Source organism: Homalodisca vitripennis, chromosome 5 (genome assembly GCF_021130785.1).
Source record: "Homalodisca vitripennis isolate AUS2020 chromosome 5, UT_GWSS_2.1, whole genome shotgun sequence".
NCBI classification, from domain to species: domain Eukaryota; kingdom Metazoa; phylum Arthropoda; class Insecta; order Hemiptera; family Cicadellidae; genus Homalodisca; species Homalodisca vitripennis.
In genome coordinates, this window is record NC_060211.1 from 32,345,416 (window position 1) to 32,368,499 (window position 23,084).

Sequence of the window (23,084 nt, forward strand, 5' to 3'; positions counted from 1 at the left end):
ACTATGTTCTAATGCTAAACTGTGGTGAAACTAAATTTCATATAAATGTAAATTGAATAACAGTCTCATAACAGAATCAATATAAACAACTACGCATAATATTAATGTATGACTTTCTTACAACATGTTGTATACTATTATCTCTACATTAAATATAAAATAGCATAAAATAGTATGGAATGGTTTTCAAAAACTTTTATTTATACATAGTAAATACCCATAAAACTAAATTTTAACAAAATGTACTTTCATATCTTTATATGCCTGTATATATATATATATATATATATATATATATATATATATACAGTGTGTATGTTTATATATATTTTATATATATATATTTAAATATATATATATATATATATATTTCTTGAGTGCGTGTGTATGTTACTGAACTCCTCCTAAACGACTGGACCGTTTTTTATGAAATTGTGTGTGTGTTGAAAGGGAATTCAGGTATGGTTTAGATTTACAACTCTGTCCAATTTAAATTGTTTATTTAATTAATGTTTTATTAATACATTGTTGTTGATTTTGGAATGTTTACCTTCGATCCCACAGACTGCGCTACAACATGTAATACAAAGTGAACTGATACTTAACAGCTGTTAATACTTTTAGCTGAAATTCATCAAAGAGGCAGAAACATTTGTTTACATTTAAAATTTAGAAAATTATTATTGTAAAGTGCTTGATCTGTAGTGTAATGCAGATTGCATAGAAGAAGTTTTGTCTAATTTTAAATTTAGATTGATGAAATGATCAATAAACTATCTATTGCAATGAAAATACAATTAAATGCTGTTATAAAAACCACCTCAATGTATAAAGCCATGAATGTTTGCACATAAGGTAATCGAATTTGATTAGATCAAAGGTAAATGAAAAGAGCCGAAAGAAGATGCTTTATGATCGAAATTGGTTTTCGTTGATACATTTTCTTGATTGGAGCACAAGGCAAACTCCACAATAATACTGGAAATATCTTCGACAGAAAATTAGTTTTAACTGATCGAATTTGATTCTGTATAACCTAATTAGTTTATCGAGATACATCCATATAATTAACAACCAATTTTGGTTTAACCTTTGTTGACTAAAGATGACTACTTCAGGAACATAATATCTCCATTTTAATTGAGTAGCAATGAATTGGAAAACTTGGATGCTAGTCTTAAAGCCTAAATTTTAAATAATAGACATTTTAGGGCATTTTATAAAAAATGTATTAAAAATTGTGTGTATTGAAACAACACAAATGCAGTCAATATTGGTATTAATCTATTGTTACTCGGTACAATCAGCTTACCACCTAAAAGAAGTAAACTGATTTTAAGAAAGAGTGATTTGTAAAATTCTATAAAAAATGAAAGTATTTGAACTTGACTCATACCGTGGCAGTAGAGGAAGGGTACAGGTATGCAAGTGGTCGATCACGCTCCAGGATGTTACTCAGTTCCTGCTTGTTTAGGGGGTCAACTTCAGCGACCAGTTCGTTTGACTCTGGGGAAGGATCATCTGGGACCACCGTTCCATTTGGATATCTCTTCACAATTGTTCCATTGGGGTACAGTCCATAGACCACAAACGGCAGCTCAGTGGGAGGTGTGGTGGACCTTGGAGCAACTCTGCGCACTAACGTGTTGTTGGGCAATAGAGCGTAGGCAATGTAATCGGGAGAACTCTGAATCTGGGGAGGTGCTGTATTACGAGGAATAACTCCAAAGGTTGACGGCTGGAAGGTCTGAGCTGACGTTATTATCATTTCTGGTACTGTTGATACTGCCGGCCTCTCAGGAATGTATGCTCTTGCTGTTAACTGAACTTTGGCAGTGGTTAGAGGCTGAATGGTTGAAGAGGGAGGGAGTGGTTTTTGTTGTTGAGGAGGTTTGGGAGCGGACGGTGGTTTCTTCGTTGTGTTTGGTTTCTTTGTGGTAGTACTTGTGGGTTTTACTGTTGCATTGGGTTTTTTAGTGGTGTGGGATGATTTTTTGGTAGTAGTTATTGGTTTTTTTGTAGTGTTAACTGGTTTCTGTGTGGTTGGTTTTCGTGTAGTGGTGGTAGTTGTTGGTTTTTTAGTGGTAGTAGTTGTTGTTGCTCTTTGTGTGGTTGTGGTGGTTATTGGTTTTGGTGTGGTAGTAGTGGTTGTTGTTGGTTTTGGGGTGGTGGTGGTAGTGGTAGTGGTTGTTGTTGTTGGTTTTGGAGTGGTGGTGGTTGTAGTTGTGGTTGTTGTTGGTTTTGGAGTAGTGGTGGTTGTAGTAGTGGTTGTTGTTGGTTTTGGAGTGGTGGTGGTTGTAGTAGTAGTTGTTGGTTTTTGAGTAGTGGTGGTGGTGGTGGTACTGGTTGTGGATGGTGTTTGTGTAGTAGTGGTTTGTTTCTGAGTTGTGGTTGTAGGTTGTAATGTTGTTGTTGTGGTTGTGGTTGTGGAAGGAGTGGTGGTACTGGATGTAGAAGGAATAATTAGTTCATCATCGATTACCTGAAATTAACACAATCCATTGGAGGAGCTAAAACGTGCACAAAGCCAAGAGCTAATTCACTAAAATTAAGAATGCTATGTGTTATTTATATCGTTTGCAGTGCATGATGAACCAATGAGATTGAAAATGAGAAAGCAGAAGTTTTCTATGGCCGCTAGCAATAAAGCATTCACTGACTGTAACACTTACTATAAAATGTCTGTAAAATGGACAAATAAAAATACAATTTATACATATTTTAAAATAATTAACATTGATGCAGAATTGCTTTTAACAAAAGTTGCAGAATATTTAGTACAGCGAAAGAAAAGAATGGAAAAGAAAAGAAAAGGAATAGTATCATGTACAAAGTGATATAAATTTTATACAAAAGTAATAATTTAAAATGGTTTCCTAAAAAATGTATCATATTTAATAAATAATTATGCTAAACTAACTTGAGGTTTAAAAACTATTATAGGTGTCTAAAATAAATGCATCGTAAGTCCATATTTATTGTCTTGTAATAGCTACCTAAGAGAAGATGGGATGATTCAGAAATTTATAAATTCACTTTTTATGCATTGACAAAAACTTCATTTAAATAGTACTTAGCTTTATTTGTTGGTTAAAATATCTTATTAATAATGGTCTAAATACTTGCATATAATTAGATAGTGATATCCTTAACTTCATCTGAAAAATCATTTATGTAGACAATTATATGAAAATTGCTGAAGTGAAATAGTTTCCAAATGAGTTATCACAATTAACCTAAAAGTAACACGCAATCAAAGGAAGGTTAAAGATGACTGGTCTTAGTCTTTATAACACATGATGAGTGTTTTTTTTCAAAAACTGTATGTGTATGTATTGTCAAATTTTTATACCAATAGTCATTAAATTTGGCAAAACCGTATTTTATGAATACTCTAAGATGAATTTGTTAAATGGTTGATTAAGAGATTAAGAGAAGGGTGATAGTAGTTTTAATTTAAATTTGTACTTTTATGGGGTTTTTAATTTCAGATTCTTTTAAAATTACTTTTGAAAGATAAAAATAATAAATTTTAAACCCTTGAGCATATTTTAAGTTAAGCTAAAGTAGTGGATATAGTTTATATCTGTCAACAAAATTGTTGACTGTACTATGTGACTTATATGCTTTTTGGTTCCAATATGAACTTCTATTGTAGAGCGGGAAAATTAATAATTATGTTAAGTTACAAACAGCTGCTCCTATGCACTATTCAGCAAAACTTGGGAACCAATAAAGCTGAATAACTCATATGTTTGGGAGTCACTTCCATCCCTTTGGCACTTCCGAGCTGTGATACATTATATGTAATCGTGACACTACGCAAAACACAATCAAGATACCATGTCTTGTGGCTCCTCTATTGTTTCTTGAAAAACATAAGGAAATCTCTGGTTTTTGTATGGATGATCTGAAGCTACAAATTTAAGTTTCGTCAAAATAGATTATCAGGCATAATACTGCTAAAATGAATGAGTGTGTACGAAATACTAGAAATGGTTTATTTCTGATAATAACTTCTTGCTAGTCAAAACGTTAAAGTGAAGCAATTAAGTTTATACTCATGCCAAGGCATTGTTAGTGTTAAACATCACTCTAATGCTGCTGGAGATGTTGCAAATAGAGATTTAACTTACATTGTTGTCCAGAGGAGACTCTGTAGAAGCTGGTTCAGTGGAGGAAGTAGCTGGAGAAGTCGCCTCCGAAGATGAAGTAGAGGCTACAGAGGGAGCCTCTGTAACAAGACTGGCAGATTCTAACTTTGGTGCTCTAGCTTCCAGTTCCTGGCAGAAAAGTTGCACATTTTTTAATGTTTGATCATATTAGTGTCTTTTCAGAAGTCTAAAAGAAGTTCCGAAATCCAAACACTTACAAAGAACTGAACAGTGACTGGCTCCTGGTCTTCAGTCAATGACTGGTAAAGAGAAGAGCTGCGGTATACAGCTGACTGTCTGCCCTTGAACCGCCCAGGGTATCCCGCCCTTTGGGTTGGACGGGAGTAGGGCAGAGGAGTGGTGGGCTTGCGTGGTGGAGTATACGGCGGCCGAGATGCTGCCCCAAACTTTAACTTCTTCGTTCTCGATTCTGTATCATCCTCTGAAACTGGATTATTAAATTTTCTAGGTGAATTAATGCCCCATTTTTACAAGTTTTAAATTCTTTACAGAGAAAAAATTTAGTACTTTACTGAACATAAAGACCAATAATAATCTCACATATAAACTAATCTAATCCAACTGGTTAAATGATGTGTATTTTGTGCAATTTCAAGTTCATCAACTCTATCCTGACTTATACTAAATCCAAATATGTCAGCCAACATATTTGAGGAAGGAACAATAACAAATTAAATGTAATCAAAACTAATAACATTTGGGTAATAGATAGCATACTATTTGGTTGATAATGCAATTAAGCAAAATATATCAACAACATAAAAATTATGTGTAAAATAACTTATGTTGACAATAAATACAATGAAATAGTCATAACAATTAATCTATGCCATAAAACAATAGTAGGTAACTTTGACCCAATTTGCAAACACATATTAAAAAATATGCATTGTTAAATTTTCAAATTACAAAAATGCGATTTACTCAGTATCTCCAAATACGGTACAGTATTTACAAACCATTGAAAATTTGAAAAGTCAGTAGTACCATTGTCAGTAGTATGGTATTATTGCTTAATGTTTAGTTTTAATAAAATGTATATACATTGTAATTATTGTTTGTTATGAAGGTTGACCACATAGAATTATATATTGCTTTTTCTACTCCTTAAAAACAATTTATAATTATATAATGTATAATAAGTACTGTACCTCTCAATACCATTGAGTTATATTTGTATTAGTCTACATTAAATAGAGCTGATGCAGTGTGTATAACATCTGTTTTAGTATATCTATACTATTAGTTATTTTGTAAATTATAACTTTACTGCTGAAATTCAGATCAACACAAATTGCAAAATTATGAGGACTACAACTTTGTAATTAACAATGGTGATAGTTAATTAGATAATTTATTCCTTTCTAACTGTAAAAACAGTTGCAATGAATGACTGGACAAAAATAACAATACAATAACAAAGAATAGCATTACAAAACAAGGGATGGCGAAAGATTGAGCCTCGAGGAACTTGCTGATGGGAGAAAGTCATAATTGTCATTGCTGCCAGCCCAGTCTGGTCAACTCTGACAGTATTCATACGCTATAATTGCACTTTCCTTTTCAATTATGAACTATTATGGGTTTTCTTTTCAGAACTATTTATTATATTATTACACAGATTAATATGCCTATAATTTTCAAAGATACTAAAGGGCCGAGTAAGTGATATATATATATATATATATATATATATATATATATATATATATATATATATATATATATATATATATATATATATATATATATATATATATATATATATATATATATATATATATATATACTGTACACACAGAGTAATCTTAACTGTCCTACCATTGGCATCTCAAAAATAAATAAAAGTACAGAAAATTAAAACATTGGACTTAACTATTTTTCTATATATATCAAAAATTTAAATTTACAATTTAGAAAATTTTACTGTTATTTTCCAATATAGCATTCAACTTTAGAATTATTTATGGTATACCCTATATTTTATCACAATTTGAATTTAAAATAAATTTAAAGATGTATTTTGTGCTTGGCAAAGTTACTAGTTTAGGAACAACAACCTACTCATAAAAAAAAAATATTAACCCTAGAACTGTTAATCGACATAATTATGTCGGTTAATGCCGCTTTTGTGGTGTTAACCGTCAAAATTTTGTCGATCAAACATTCCCTCGTATAATTACTTTTTATAATATACTCCGGTAACGTATCGATATAATTCATGCACCATTGGATTCGGGAAGAAAAATCCTAAGGAACAGATGAGTTTTATTCCTCTTTGTATTATGGTTATGACGTAGCAAGCTTGTTATTTTGAACGTAAAAGAAAACGCGACGCCGTTTGTTGTGACCGCCATATTGCCGCTGCCGTTCTGTATTACTTTCGTGCCGAGCTGTGGATATTTGTAAGTTTTAATAGTTTTACGCGTATTTTAGTGTCGTATTTAATGTGTAGTGTGTTGTTTGATGTCGTAGTAGTGTAAACATATATATTTTAGAATAAATAAATTTCTATTTCTGAAATATGTTTGAGAAATTACCGGCTTTGTGTAGGCTATGGCAAAATGACTTGGCTAAAATTCATTTCACATAGTTTGTTATTGTTTTCACTTACTAAACGTTATTTATAGCACTCTTTTAGCTCTGAAGTAACTATTTATTTTTGGTAAATAGATAGTTTTCACAATAAAATATATATTTCCTGTAATTTTTTTGGTTATATATAATAACTGTTTGGGTTATTCTATATTTTTTCAATATCTTTAGTTATATTTATAGTTTTCTAACTACATAATATTTCCTATTACTTATAAACCATAAATTTATAAATTTTGATATAGTACAAGCTTTAGAAACTATTTTATATTTTGCTGAATGAAAATTTTTTGCAAAATTTTTGAATAATGGCAAAATTTAACTTTTTTTACTTTTCAAAAAATAATTTATGGTAATTATTTCATTACTACTGTATATTCTATTTTATTCTAAGTAATAATAAAATATGCAAAATAACATGTATTCATAGATAAATGTATTAGCAAAACTTGTTTTACCAAAGTATTACGTGTACACACCCGATTTTCAGAATTTATACGCATCGCTGCTGCTTTTTGTTCTATAGCTTTATGATGCTTTCATAAATGTGTATAATGTTTATGTTTTTCTGAAACTAGATAAAATTTAACACAGAATGGCTATCTCACTTATAAATAATTCTCACTATAACTTCATTTGCTAGGTATGGTCCCCCCCAAATTTAAGAAATATTTTTTGTAAATTTTATATTTGATTAAAAAAAGTGTTTATTAGAAAATTTTTTATGGTTAATTTTACAATATAGTGCAATTCTACGTTTAATTCTGAACACAAAAATATATACTCTTATTTATATTGCTTTTATTTTATATTTTTAATAATTTTTTTAAAAAAAACCTTGCGCGAAGCTCCAAAACAGCCCGACACTACAGGATGAAATGACCGCCAGTTCTAGGGTTAAATGTTATGTTTTGCCTTATTTAAGAACCATTGTATAATAATTTACAATGTAATACAAAAAGTGAATGACATTATTGTTAGATGATTATTATTATTGTTGGACATCATAATGATAGTCCACTATCAATGGGGAAATCAACCTTAGAGCTCCTTTATTCTTTATAACTAAATGATTCACTTAAATGCATAACAGGAACACAATTGGCAAATGCTTAAATCAACAAATTATTAATTTATATAAGATGAATGTTTTTTTAAAAAACCTGGTAGTATGTATACCACAGAAAATAGGGCAACTGTACTCTCATTTTAATTTCAAAAACATGTTAACATTCCACCTGTCCAGAAGAATCAATAAATATGGTTTAACTTATGTTTAATTCATTTATTTATTTATCACTTTAAATTATACAATTTGATAATTATATTTTATCTATACCATCTCTTATTAAATATCTGGTAAAAAAATAACACTCTGAAATCGATTTCTCTACATATATCACATTTTAGGAAGCATATTATTATAATTTTTCAATCTAGAACCAACCAATAAAATACAGGGATAATATAGCTTAAAATTTCAAATTATGACTAAAAAAATTCGATATGTTTTATATTTTTTTCCACTTTTAAATAAATAATAAAACAAATAATTGAGGACAAAACCCCGGTTTTACTTCACACTCCAGTTGTTTTGTGGAAAATGATAATGTGAGTATGTAATTGCTACAATAATATTCAGCAAATTTTAGATTTGCATTTTTTAGATGATTTTTTAGTGGTGTAAAGTAAGAAAAACCAATGTTCTTTTATGACCATTTATAAGGACTTTTACATAAAATTACCACCATTCATGTATTGTTCATTTAGTTTCTTATCAAATAAAAAAGCCATTCCAGAGAAAATGACTGTGCACAACAAAATATAAACCTATTACCAGATTTTATAGATCTAAAATAACAGCTGAATTTGGAATAATTAACATCATGTGAAAGTAAACCTGTCATAGTACTGAAACAAAAATGAGGAGCAAGGGTAAGCATTCAAGGTCATGTAAGATGTTAAACGGTAAGTGTAAACAAAACAAACTACCTTGAAACTAAAATTAACAAATTTTTGCACAAAAATACAAAATTTAAAACCTTGTACAGGATTTCTTAGATATAAATTTTAAATATTCAACAATTACAAACACTATGAACATTAAAAACAAAACATTTACCTGAAGCAAATGTTTGTAGATCCTCGTTATTTAATTGGCTGTCCTTCCCTCCAAATCTCTTTTCTAAAAGTTTCTTCCTATTCTTTGCCTCATAGAGTTGATACCTAGGCTTGAATGTCGTTGTCCTCTGTATTTCTTCGTTTAATCCTTCGGTCGTTGCTTTGAATGCCTTAGCTCTTCTCGATGAAGGGACGAACCTCTCACGTTCAGTCACAGGTTCAGTCGTTTCTAAGGTTTTCGGATCGAGTCCAAAGTCATTTAGTGTTTTATATGCCAATTGTTCTCTTTTAGTTTGTTTTTCAAACTTTTCCACCACTTCTGGTTCCCTGATTTTGTCACTCACGCCTCTGACTTTTGCCGAATATTTCTGACTACTGTCATAGTTTTTTTTTACTCTGTCTGGTGACGATTTCTGGGAGCGACTGCTCTCTGAACGAGACCGAAAGGTTCTAGAGACTTTATTCTCTTTTGCTTGTTCTAGATGGTTGGTGTCCTCCCTGTTGTTTCGGCTGGGAATGCTCCGCTGTCTGTAGGTGGCCTGGAACACTTTGCTCTCAGTGACAGTTTGTTCCTTATCTGCAATCGATTGTTTACGTCGCACTGACGGCGATTCTAAAGATGGCCTTACATTGTCCTCCTCAGTATTCAGATCCTGCGTTAGCGATGTAACCTCCTGCGACAGGATACATGATTAATGAATACTTTCATTACAATTTTCATATGTAGGTAACACAGAAACTGTTTAATTTAGTTAGAAGAATTTATTATTTAAGAATTAAGAATTTATTTATTAATTTACTGTATTAATACATACTTTTAATATTTACAAAACAGCATTAGACAATAAACACAAAGATCATAAATAGTAATTAATCATTATAATAACATAAACCATAATTCTGTACAATTTACTAAATTAACAGACATGGAGATGCAGTCAGTGTTCTTGTACTGGAAGAGCGAGATTTGTACAGTATCTTAAAATAAACGTTTGTAAGTGAAACTGTATCCATTGGTTTCAGATAGTGTGAAGATGTGCTTTAACACAGTAGGTTCAGAGGTGATCATTTATATACAGGGTTATTACAAACTCAGAAAATGTTTTGGGATTTTTTCTTTGAACCGAAATAGACAAAAAAATTTAATATAATCATGGTAATAATGTTTAGTTTACTGTATGTCAGTGTGTATGTGTATTTTGAACTTTTTATTTAAAAACAAGTAAAGATCAAAAACTTCAATGTGGTAGAATTTTTTGCAGTTTCTAATCAAGAAAAAAATTAATATTACGTTATCAAATCAAGTTTCAAGATGGTGCACGGTTCAAGTTTATAAAGCCTAACACCGTAAAAACTAATAAGATTATGAAAATATTTATAGAACAAAAAAATTGTTAAATGTAATGACAAACATTTTGACACCTAGATCACAAAAAATGGTTGGTAGATACAAGCTTTTGGTTATAATGCATGGTTACTGGTGGTGTAAACAATGAAAATGTTTACATAAAATATGCATTAACAGTTAAATAACTGCATGCTGTTGTTGTGCTACATATGCTTAAATGTTTCTTTGGGTTCAGAGAAAGAGTGTGTTTCCTAAATATTGAATTAAACTCTAGAACAATGAAATTCAGACCAACTGCTTTGCTTGACTTTACAATATAATGTACAGATTATTATTTTATAAGTTATAGCTTCTAGTAAATTACATGGAGATTAGATGACAGAAATTTAAAATTCTTTTACTAATAATAAATGAAATATATGTTAAATATAACTTAATTTACTTAAATCACACTGAGTAAAATTATGAACACCAACATTAAGTTCATAATGATCTGATTAACAATCATATTTTGAAGGGATCAAAACTACAGGATAGAAGACCTACAGGCAGAAGATGAGCTGGCGTAGTGGTAGGCTCAGGAGTGCTGAGCTGTTTACGTTGAGCTTGTTGAGCTTCCCGCTGCTTTTTGCGTGCCATCAACAGAGCCTGCCATACACAAGATAAGAGATTTGAAGATTATATCAATTTAGGAATATGAGATGATCATAATAATTCAAATCTTTGTTGTTTCAAATCTTGTTCTAAAACTGCGGACAAAACTATTAAGCTATTTCATATAATTAAGTACATTTTAACTCATGAGTAAATCTACAAATCATTAGTTAATCCTGGAGTCGTCATTCAGATTAAAATCATTTTGTGGGTAAAAATCAATGCTTTGGATCCTTCAATTTGGATTCGAACATGCACCAAATGTTCCAAATGTTCAAATGTTGGAACATGGTTCCAAATTTGACACCATAACATGCTTTGCACCATTGAATGAAGCCCAACAACTGTATCGATTGGTCAATCATTATCTTTTCTGAATGACAAATAAAATGTATTAAAAAGCGTTTGAATGCATATTAATCTTATAAATTGAGACACCTCCCATATGATTCTACAACAAAATCAAGGTCGTAAAAGGGTTAAAAGTTTAAAATCTTTCTTATGCGGCTAAAATCAAGATGGCATTCTGTGCATCTGGTTCTTAAGATAACTTTCTAAGACCTATTAAAAAAATACAATTATCCTGAAACTTTATAACTATTTCTGTTGGTACAAGGGTGGAAAATGGTTATTTTTAACTATAAAATCAATTAATTTAAGCTTTGTAATAGTCTGTGACTGTTTTTTAAAGTTTAAATTATTCACGATGTAGCAACAGCAGCACTCATATCAGTTTTAAATAGTTAACAGGATATTAATACTTTCCAAATTTGTGTGGATCCATTAAGACAATTCCTAATTGGGACACTTTATGAAAATGTCCACTTATCTGCTCTGTATTTCAACACTTGGTTTTGTTCTTTCGCATTTCTTAAGATTAAAGGTTTTAACTAGTCTATTAAAAATATTATCAGTATACTTTAAAGATATAATATTTTAGGTTGTTTATAAAGTACATTTATTAATATGGGTATTAACACTATTTTCTTAACATCCTTATCTAAATTTCTTCTAACATAGGTGGTATAGAAGTTATTTAATACATTCAGCATATTTTATCAAACACAAACTAACACAGCCATACCAGAATCTCTTTCGGTCCATTTCCAGCTTTCTTTAGTTGTTTGTACACGTCAGGATAATTATCGTCGTCCCTGACCTCATCATCCTTGCCGGCGGCAGAACTCTTCTGGAATCATGAGTCTGATGATACACAGCGAGGTGCTCAGAGTCACAGTGATGATAGCGTGCACTACAGGCGTAGGTGGCACAGGTGTTACATGAGCTACAGTGCAGGCGATTATGATCGTGCATAGTTACCAGATGCGATGCACTGAGATGAAGATGTGATGATGAGACTACCACAAAGTCTACTGTGCTTAATCCACTGATAGATAGGTTTCATTACCAATGCCTACTAAATGTTGAGGTGAAATAATTGTTGTTTACAGTTAGTTTGGTATTAACAATAAAACAATACAAATCTTTTATTATTGAAGTTTACATTTCTTAATGTTTATTTATTAACATTAAAATACTTTTTACGCTAATTTTTAATTCAAATTTAAATTATATAAATCTGTACATAAGAGGTTTAAAATTTTAGTTGTCAATGAAAAAGAAAGTGAATTTGGCTCTCCTAAATTTTTAACCTTTCAAACTAACAGTACTTTTGGAGCACAAACAGCAAATATTTAAACTTTTTAGAAATTGGGAATGAGTCTAGTGGATGTTAGGTTTTTACAATGCAAGTAAAATAAAAGAAACATAAGTAAGAATAAAGGAAATACAGAATGCATACTGTACATCTACTTCAACTGACTACAACACAGAAGACGGATTACAATAATTACACCTGACTAAATGAAATGAAGTATATTAAGTAGCAATTATTTCACACTGAGTTTGGTTTAAATTAATGATTATTCTTCCCAAAATCCATTTTAGTGATCAAAACATCCAGGAACCCCCAAACACAAACAGTGCAGAAATACAAATTACAAACAGAATGTATAAGAAATCATGCCAGAAGAAAAACTGGTTAAACATTCCATTTTAAAAGTGTCTTACAAATGAAGAAAAAACCTATTTTAAAGTAAAGAAAGATGAAAGAAGAAAAATGTTCCAAATGCCACCAAACACAAAATGGATCATGTTGATGAAGCATGAAAAAGAATGACAGAAAGAAGTGAAGAGACAACAGAAGAACAGTGTAAAAGTAATTTAAATATATAGGCATATAGTAAACCTTTAACAAACTGTAAAATAAAATTTACAGAATGTACAAACTTTAGCAACACACACACACTCTGAAACACACTAATGAAAGGGGTTATATTCTACTATAATGAAATAAATAGAAACCTCTTTCTGTACCACATCTTTTAAACAATATAAAGAAAAAATGTTGACATATAAGAGGTCTCTTAATAACCATAGTTTTTAGAGGCTTGATTAAAATTACAAAATCAAGACTGATATATTGAAATCACCTTCCAAAAGAGCCCCTCAATCCATGAAAAAGGAATGTTTGTGGAGAGAGTAAAATAATAATTTGAAATATTTGCATAAAATGTTTTTAATAGTTGAGGGGCACATTTTTAAAACAAAAGAAAAGATGTCTTTAGGTTTTTTTTTTTAAATTTGACTTGAAATTATTCTAGAGATCTCCCATTAATAACAATTTTTCAACTTCTATACTTTTTGAAACCATGAGCTTCATTTTTGTAGCTGAAAATAGTATTCCTAAGAATTAAGTGATAACTTATTTTTTTCAAATTAAGATCTTTTTTATCATGTAAACATATTTTAAACATCATTATTTATATAGCCTTGTTATATTCATTATTTGAATACCCCCCTGATCTAACCTCTTAAATGTGGAACAAGATCATAAATAAAAGTGCATGACTATATTATTTATACACCAATCTGTTATAAATTACTTCTATGACGAGTCTAAAGGAAGATGTAAAAAAGGAAGGGGATTATTGCTATTAATAGACCTTGATTGAAAGCAAGTTAGGGCAAATATTGTAAAATTGAAATATTAAAAATATTATCTTTAGGTATTTAAAGCGCACAAAGCTGTTATAGGGCTTACTTCCTATGTAGCCTACATATAACAGCTGCCAGTGTAAGTTGTACAATATCTAAAATAATTCGATAAATAATTTATAGTATTGTTAGTACTTAAATTTGAATCCCAAATAAACATTACAATTTTGATGAAAGACGAGCTTTCCCTAATTAGAGGTAGCTATTCATTGTCGTAGAAGAATTTCACAAATTTTCAAGAAATTTTAAAAGTATTAGACACTTTGTATACATTTTCTTATACAATTACTACAATTTTCAAAAATGTAATAAATAAATGTATAAAAATCTGTATCTGTGACAAATATGAAAAAGAAGGAAATTAAAAGTTCTATATTTTATAATTATTATGCAATGATGTCTGCTATTCAATTATTATGTATAACACAACATTGGCCACAAGTGTTTATACAGTAAAGTTTTACATTAAATGAATGAAAAAATATTGGTCTGAGTCTTTATATAGCTGGACACATAGGACCGAAAATTTGGCATGGGATTTCTATTGATCCATAGATCAATAATATTATTTGATTATATTTTATTATTATATTATATTATAATTATATTATCAGTTATATGATCATCAGTTATCAACTATCAATTATCAACAAGTTTTAAGCCAAAGTGATCACAATTGTCCAAAACGATATTATGAGATTTTTTTAGTATTTACAAAACTTGACAAAGTGATTTTATTGATTCATTTCAAGAGCAAGGTACATTATATGGTTTGAAATAATCTTTATTCAACATATTACACAATTCATAAAGAATATACCTAACATATTACAACTCAAATTATAAGTGATAGTAAATATTTATATGTGCTTTAAAGTTGTACTATAAATACACTTGAAAACTTTGTATTCTTTTTATGAGTTTTAAGTTTTATAAAAAGAATTACTGTTAATCTTTCGTGAAATAAAAATCTAGTTACTTCAAGATTTGAACATGCTCCATTCGTTAACTGGCTAATATGATAGTAGCATATATATTCAACATAAATTTTATACACATAACGTAGCTATGGTGGGACGGGTTGACTCAACGTGAATGTTGAGTTTAGTCCAGTCGACCTTCCTCTTAGTGCAGCGTCTGGAATCTGACGCTGTCACAGACTTGACTTCTGGAATTTGACACATATTTGTCTAAAGAGTTCCAAAAAAAGTCTGTGACGAAGAAACTCAAATGATCTCTTTACATTGTTTAGACATCAGAGACACATAGACTACAAAATATGGTGCAATTGTGCAGATGATAATGAGAATACCTCTTCTCTTAGATTACACTATGTTTTGTAGTTTAGGTGTCTCTGATGTCGAAACTATATAAATAGTTCCTTCGAGTTTCTTTGTCACAGACCTTTTTTGGATCTCTTCAGATGAGCATTACTCCAGATTCCAGGAGTCAAGTCTGTGACAGCATAAATTCCCAGATGCTGCACTCAAAAGATAGTAAACTGGAGCTAAACTCAACATTCACATAAATTTTATCTAGTGGTTTTTAAAGTAAGTTGATTATATGTTATTACTTACTTCATTTTCATTTAGTTTCCCACTTCCTTCCTTGAAATGACCTCTACCTCTTGATGGTTTCATAGTGGTTTCTGATTCAGTTGGCAATTTAGACAAATTTCTCCGTCCTCCTGATTTAAAAGATCCTCTTGAAGGTCCCTGACTGTCAATTAGTTGAGATGTAGTTTCCACGCTCCCTTGACGTCGGTTGGCTGTTCCACTTCTTAATTCTTCATTGTTATTGGATTTATCATTTGATAATCTTGATGTAGGTACATTAGTTCTGGATCTGAAACTATTTTTGATATCTTGAATATTCTGTTCTTGTGCTGACTGTCTGCTACGCTGAGTGTTGCCTCTAGTTCTCTGGCTAGATCTCTCTCCATTAAAAGAATCTGATGATGCAGTTTTTGAAGTTTTTCCTCTAGATGAAAGTCTTGATTCTACATCAAGTCCTTTAGTCCTTTGCCGGGATCTTTGATTAGTTCTTGGTAATTCTTTATTCACTGAATCAGTTTCTACTTCGACTAAACTTTCACTTCCTCTACCCCTTGATCTACCATGCAATGTTTTCTTATGAGTGTTTTCTTTTGGAATTTCAGAAAATAATTTTGTTGTTTCTAAATCAGGATTACTTTTGGGATCTACAGAGAGTTTTTGATCTGAAGATATTAGAATGTCATTAGACGCTGTTGGTATAGGTTCTACACTACCTTCTAAGAGTTTATCACTTTCAGAAGATACAGCTACATCTTCAACTATTTCAGGCATGTCTGAACTACTTAAAAGGGGTTTTGTGATTAACTTATCATTTATTTCAGTAACAGTTTGTGCTGTTTCTTCTCTTGATGGAATTGATGTTCTGCCTGAACTAACATTTGAATTTGTAATCGCCGTTGTTTTGGATCTTTCATTATCTAAATTCCTTCTTCTACCAGATGTTGCTTCAACATCTTGTCTTGGAGGATCTGAAAATGCTTTGTTTCTAGTTGAAGTAGAATCACTTCTTGATCTTGTTGAAGTTTGAGACCTAGCGTTATTTTGTACAGAAGGTTCTCTTCCTCTGACTGTTCCTCTTGATGGTGTACCATCACTAATACTGGATCTACTAGGAGTTGTTCTTTCTGACAGAGTTGACTCTCTTGACCGTCCACGGGTTATTTCAAATGAGCCTCTCTGTACATTTCTACTATTATCTCTCGATGGTAAAGAGACTGACTCATCTGAACTTGAAGTAAACCTTGCCCTTGATCTGCTTGGAAAAGTTACATCTTCTGGTGATATACTTGTGACAGGAAGTAAAGGCCTCCTTTGATTTGTTGCAATATTTCGGTTCACCTTACTTTCTTGATTATTTGTTCTACTACCACTTTCTCTTGAACCACTAAATCTATTATTACTACGAGAATTGCTTGATTCACTTTCAGAATTTGAAGTTGTAGAATCAGTTTTGGTTGAACGGTTTCTACTACTTCGGAATTCTTGATTGTTCCTTGCTCTTGTTCTACTGTTAGTATTTGATTTTTGATATTCACTTTCAAAACTCTCTCTTGTTGGAATGTCAGGTTCACTGGGTGGTTTTAAATTCAATTCCTTACCTCTACGAACGTTTGATTGTTGCTTCAAGGTAACGGTTTGAGGAACTTGTTCCTGTCTCGAACCTCTCCTCCTAAACTCTGAGGAGACATCTGGAAGCTGGTCATCGTCTCTGTTTCTACTCCTTGTTCTGCTCTGGAACCTCTCATTGTTCTCATGTTGATGTGTTTGTCTGCGACTATCAAATCTGTGTCCGTTTATAGGCGGTGGTTCTTTGTTCTCTGTTGGTGATTCTGAGACCTGCAAAAGACAAATATATTATGTAATTATTATCCAGTAATTAAGAGCTTTTTTCATCAAAATACTTTGATGTAGCTTATTCTAAGAGTAAGAATCCAAAGTGGTTAAAAGCTTCATCCAAATATAATACAACTTCTTGGATGAAGAAAACTGTCACAGTCAAGAAATTAAAATTTCCAGAGGGTGGAGGTTTGCAAGGATTCTGATTGACTTTATTTAAGGATCAGAATCATGTTCTAGTTCCTATTTGTGGTTCCTCCCCATTGAGCCAGTCTATATTTTATGTATGTCTGAAACAGTGCAAAGAAGGTAGTATATGCAGTAGTCAAGTTACCAATTGAGTTTATTTGTGTTTAGTCTACTGCAGACCTGATCATTATAAAGAATCCATAATAAGCTTAGGTAAATTATTATTACTCCAAGGAACTTGGTTTGGTAATGAGTAACTTTATTTGAAATACTATGTATAATAAATGAAAAAGTAGATGAAATATAATAAATTTAAGTAAAATCTCCTTGTAAAAATAAAATAAATAACATTTTAAAAGTTTTAATATTTATCGTTACAATTAATTATTTTGAACCAATAATAATATTAAATATTTTAATATATTTATTTTTGAATGCCTCTTCTAAACTTTTCAAAATAAATTTTCCTCAAAATGTTAACTGCTGTAACCTTAAATTAAATATACTGACCATTTTATTTATTTGCTGTAATATATCCCATTTCCAACAAAACATCACTGAATAGTTAGCTACTAAAATATAACGGATCTGTCCCACCCTTCAAAATTGTATACGTTTCCTTCTGTAAAAGGCTTTTTTGCTTTTAGGTACTTTGAACATAACAGGTTTAAATAAAATACAACAAATATTTGATCAGAATTATTAGATACTTGTTAAAATACTTTGCTAGCAAGGCACCTATATAATATGTTGTTTTATGTTTTGTTTTGATTTTGCCACTTAATATATTAAAATATTTTTTTATTAATTTTAATTAACGCAGATTATTCTATTGGTATAGGAAACCCTATTGTGGTCTAAAGTCATGATGATCACAATATGCTACAGGCAGATGTGAGTTAATGACAAGCAAATTCTATGAAGAAAACATTTTATCATTTTACAGTAAGTGAATAAATGATTGTAGAATTTAGTTTCAGTGAAGGTGTCAAAATGTTATACTATGCCACTCAAGGACATTCACACTAACGTCATCACTCAGCTCCGGTTACAGTATCTGCTCCAACCTTGGGTTCACAAAATGCCCTTTCAACTTTGATTTAATCACCTCTTCGGTACAATATTTTATCTCGTATAAATTATATTACGGCTAATAAATAATTGGTGAAGGGGGGTGAAAGAGGGGTCACGATCTGAACTACTTTCAAACTCTTGGACACTTTCATGAGATATTGGAACTGTAACAATTGTATACCAATATTACTATTCACACAAAAATGTACACAACATTATTAACTATGGTGATACATAAATACATTTCTAATTCATAATAACACCTCTCATGTAGTAGATTGCCACTTATTTTAGTTTTTCCACTAATTGTATCAAAAACTCATTTGTTGTGCTCATTCTATGTGCTTCGTTAAAGTAAAACGTTATTTTGAAATTAAATCATGGCCAACAAATTAACTTAGAAAATAATGTGCACAAATATAACACACACCATAAGAATGAAATCATCAGTGATCATCATAGACTTGAAATGTACACGAAAAAAACTATGTATATCGGGAAAAGATTTCTGAAAAATATTCCTCAAAGATAAAGATGGAAAATAATATTAACAAATTTAAAAGAAAACTAAAAAACTATTTGATTGATTTAGTTTTGTATTCAATAGAGGAGCTTGAGTATGTTTAGTACTTTTATATATATAAGTAATGTATGACACTATTCGATGTACCGTATTGTACAACTAATGAATAAAGAATTATTGATTGATTGATTGATTATAAAAAATCAAGATATCATGGAAGAAAATTTTTATATTATTAAATTATTTAATAGAAGATTGGAATAAATTAAGAGTCAAAATCTATATTCAAAAATCAATTCCCAAAAATGTTTTTAGCTAACACGATTTTTAATTAATGTTACGAACTGGTATATAAGCCAGAGCTAAGTATTCAAACTATTACTTGTATTTTTGCATTGTGATTTTCAATAACATTACAATTGTTGTACTTTTAGTAGAAGAATAAATTTCCGGCTGAAAACTTAAAAGGCTTGTATAGTCAAAAACTAAATTGTTCAAAAACACAAAATAGCTTGACTCTTGGGGGAGAGAGGATAAATTATTACAGATTCTGTCAGTGAGAAGGCCTCTGCCTGTCAGCCGTTGAAGTCATTGCAGTTAATGTATTCGAGATATTAGATCTATGATGCATGTTTTTATCTGCAACTTTGTATCGGTATAAAATATTTTAACTACCTTATTTTAATGATGCTATATTTCTGATATAGGCTGAATATAATATTTGAAACAATAATTAATATTACTATAAAGCTTTATACAACTAATAGTACAGGTGAGTGTTATGAAATTAACTAATGTAAATTAATAACAAATAATACGTTACATTATTGAAGCTCTCTTCTTATTGGAAATTAGTTATTAATATAGGTATTATTGGAGTGTATATTTTATATTAATAAATAGTATGTTGTTTCCATTTTGTTAAAAGGGACAATTTTAATTACAAATTTAAATATATTTTAATTTTAATAATAAATAGTTTTTATAATGGTAATAAAGTAAAAGAAGAAATTAAAAATTTATTATAAATTTTTTCTGCTAATTATATCAATACTGGAAAATTAAATTAATATCAAATAATATTCCTTATTATATTTCGTAAAGAAAAGGGTAAGAATTGTATACCCTAACAGTACTTATAAATGTTTCAGTATGTAAAAAACCCAGTATAGACCTAGTTTACTTTCTAAGACATAGAACCATTCAAGAAATTATTAAAGAAGTAAAAAAAAGAAACTGATAGGCTCTGCTTATAGTAATTGGTTTTGTATCATCAATGTAACAACATACAATAAAAAATTACACAGTAAAAATTGCTATATAGGTAAAACGGTTATTAAGCAATAAAAGCCATACTAATCAACATAATATTTTTTACTAATAGATATACTATTAATGGAAATCTGTTAATACATTATAAGAATTGATTCAAGTAATAATAACTAACTTTAATGCTATACCTGAAGCGCGGGCAATAAATAAGTGCCTTCTATTTGCTAGATACCGCATAAATGTTCTGGTGTATTTGGAGATGGGCCAGAGGGCATATGACTTGTTGACAGTATATCACGTTTTATAAAAACAAAATACAAATTGTCATCTAAAAGGAAATAAACATTTTAAATCTTGACTATTTTTATTTAATACATTGCCCTCACATATTTTTATATGAATTGTAATAATACAAATGGTTGGTAAATATCCATTACACTAGAAATGCCAATTTTAAACCATGAAAGCTATTTAGCAATCTTTAACTTGGGAAATTCTTCAATCATATTTATTACAAATTATTAAAATCATGTTCATTTACTATCTGGAAAATGCCTTGAACACTATAGCTTTTTTCAGTGTATTGTAATAATATTGGTTTACACTTAAAATTAAATTTGTTCTATTTTAAAATGTTGGTGTTAAACATTAAAAAAATCCAAATAAAAAGTAAATTAAGTAGTAAGTAAACTACTTTTTGAAAAGCCTCTGTAAAATTAATTTTACTGTTTGTATTTATATTTTATCAATTTTAGTAATCTGTTTAATTTAAAAATTTTAAAGCCAATTAAATTTATTGGCCATTTCTATTTTTTTTCTTTGGAGTTCAAAGTTTTGTTTGCTGATTATCTACTGTATAAGTGCTTTAAATATTTTACTTAATATTAGCTTTTATTAATTCTGTGTTTCACATGATCTGAACACTTCAGATAGTAATCTAACTCAGATAGTTCTCTATTAAGAGAAAGGACATAGCTGGGAAAAATTTGAGGGGGGTCAAGATGAAATTTGGGGGCCTCCCCGAAGCTATTCTAATTTCGGAAACTTTTAAATTTAAAAATAAAATAGTGAACAGCATACATATATAATTTTTTGATTGAGGCAATAAGGAAAGCCCAACTGTGCCACTGTAGATGATTTTATACGGTTGGAAATAGTCACTTTCAAACCGAAGCAGGCTCTTCTTACCTAAGTACACACATATTTTTCTTGATCAGCACAGCAAGGCAAACCACTATGGCAGTGGAAATATCTTAGACCGCAAGTACATGACAAGGATAAATGGTAAGTAAATGCTTTTTAATCAGAGTAGCCTTCCGAGACCTATGTATTTGTATTTTTTGATCAAGGCAACAGGAGAGACTCAGCTGTGGCGGAAATATAATTACTTCGACCCAGAAATGCTCCTACACATGCAAAACTTGATATAAGAATCAGATTAAACTCTGATACACTTATGCTTGAACATTGAAATAATATGTACCTGATGCCTAATGTATAATTCATAGAACTACATCATATTACATCATGATGATTTTACTAGATATTAAAAGGACTTCGATTTGGAAAATTGGATGTGAAGCCATGTGTAACAGCTAGTTAAATACAAACTGAATTATAGTCAAGTACTTTAATGTGCTTAATGTACAGTATTATTTTCTTTCTTTATATTTAGAGGAATGTTTTTCAAAGGATTTTCTCTAAGGTACATAATTATGTGTTAATATTTCATGATTATAGATGAATTCACACTATGCTGCGTATTATATTTATGATCCTCATTTTTATGACATATTTGTTACATCTGATTGTTTTTAAACACAAAATGGTTTCATAAAACTTGTGTACATACAGTCCAAAACTGTTACAATTTTAATTACTTATTAAAGTAATGTTTTAAAGATTCAGAAATTTTTAGAATATATATAAATAGTTCTAGTGGCTTGTTTGTCTACTTTTAAGATATTGGTTAAATTTTCTTTTTTTGTGGCACCAATGATGACTAAGCCAACATTGACATGTGAGGAAAGCTCTACCTAATTATTTATACACCAAAATTAATATTACTAAGTATATATTTAAAAATGTTAATGTTTACAAAACACAAAATAGTGTCATATGCTAGGATGACAATGAATAATAAATACTAAAAACTTGACTATGTATGTATTTCTGAATCTTCTACTAGAACGTCAAAAATATAATTCTTTTATTTTGTGTAATTTTAAAATAAATTAATTTAGTTTTTCACCATTTAAATTACAATTCTTTTTACCATATCAGATTAATTTAGTGGATTGATTTAATGCTGCATGTTATCAGATGTTTGATTCAGTTGCAATAGCCTGATAGGTGCAAAACTGGAGCACATTTAAATAAGTGGACTGGAGCAAATAAGCTCAGATCAAGTGTAGTATAAGAGTAGTTTCGGAATAGAGTAAAACAAAGTAAACTAACAGAATTTATAGTCAACAGCTTTGATGTTCAATTCATAACTGCTATCCTTTCATTGCTTGTAATTTTTGTTATATTAAATGCCAAATATATTTAAGAATATTAATAGAGTAGTGCATTACTTTAAAAAATTTAATTTAATGTTTATTATGGTTCTGTCATTATTATTATTATTAAAAGATAATTTTGTATTCAATTTAACTTTTATAATATTAAACAAGACCAAGAAG

At 30.0% G+C, this 23,084-nt stretch overlaps 1 protein-coding gene across 1 annotated transcript in view; it reads right to left on the bottom strand.

Moving 5' to 3' along the window:
* The window catches only part of LOC124363406 (mucin-5AC-like), a 161,313-nt gene that overhangs the window by 18,123 nt on the left and 120,106 nt on the right, over positions 1–23,084 (bottom strand). The window contains 7 exon segments of the mRNA XM_046818656.1: positions 1,397–2,482; positions 4,137–4,283; positions 4,373–4,602; positions 8,893–9,565; positions 10,786–10,887; positions 11,978–12,082; positions 15,528–17,342. Coding sequence (XP_046674612.1) covers positions 1,397–2,482; positions 4,137–4,283; positions 4,373–4,602; positions 8,893–9,565; positions 10,786–10,887; positions 11,978–12,082; positions 15,528–17,342 — 4,158 coding nt within the window.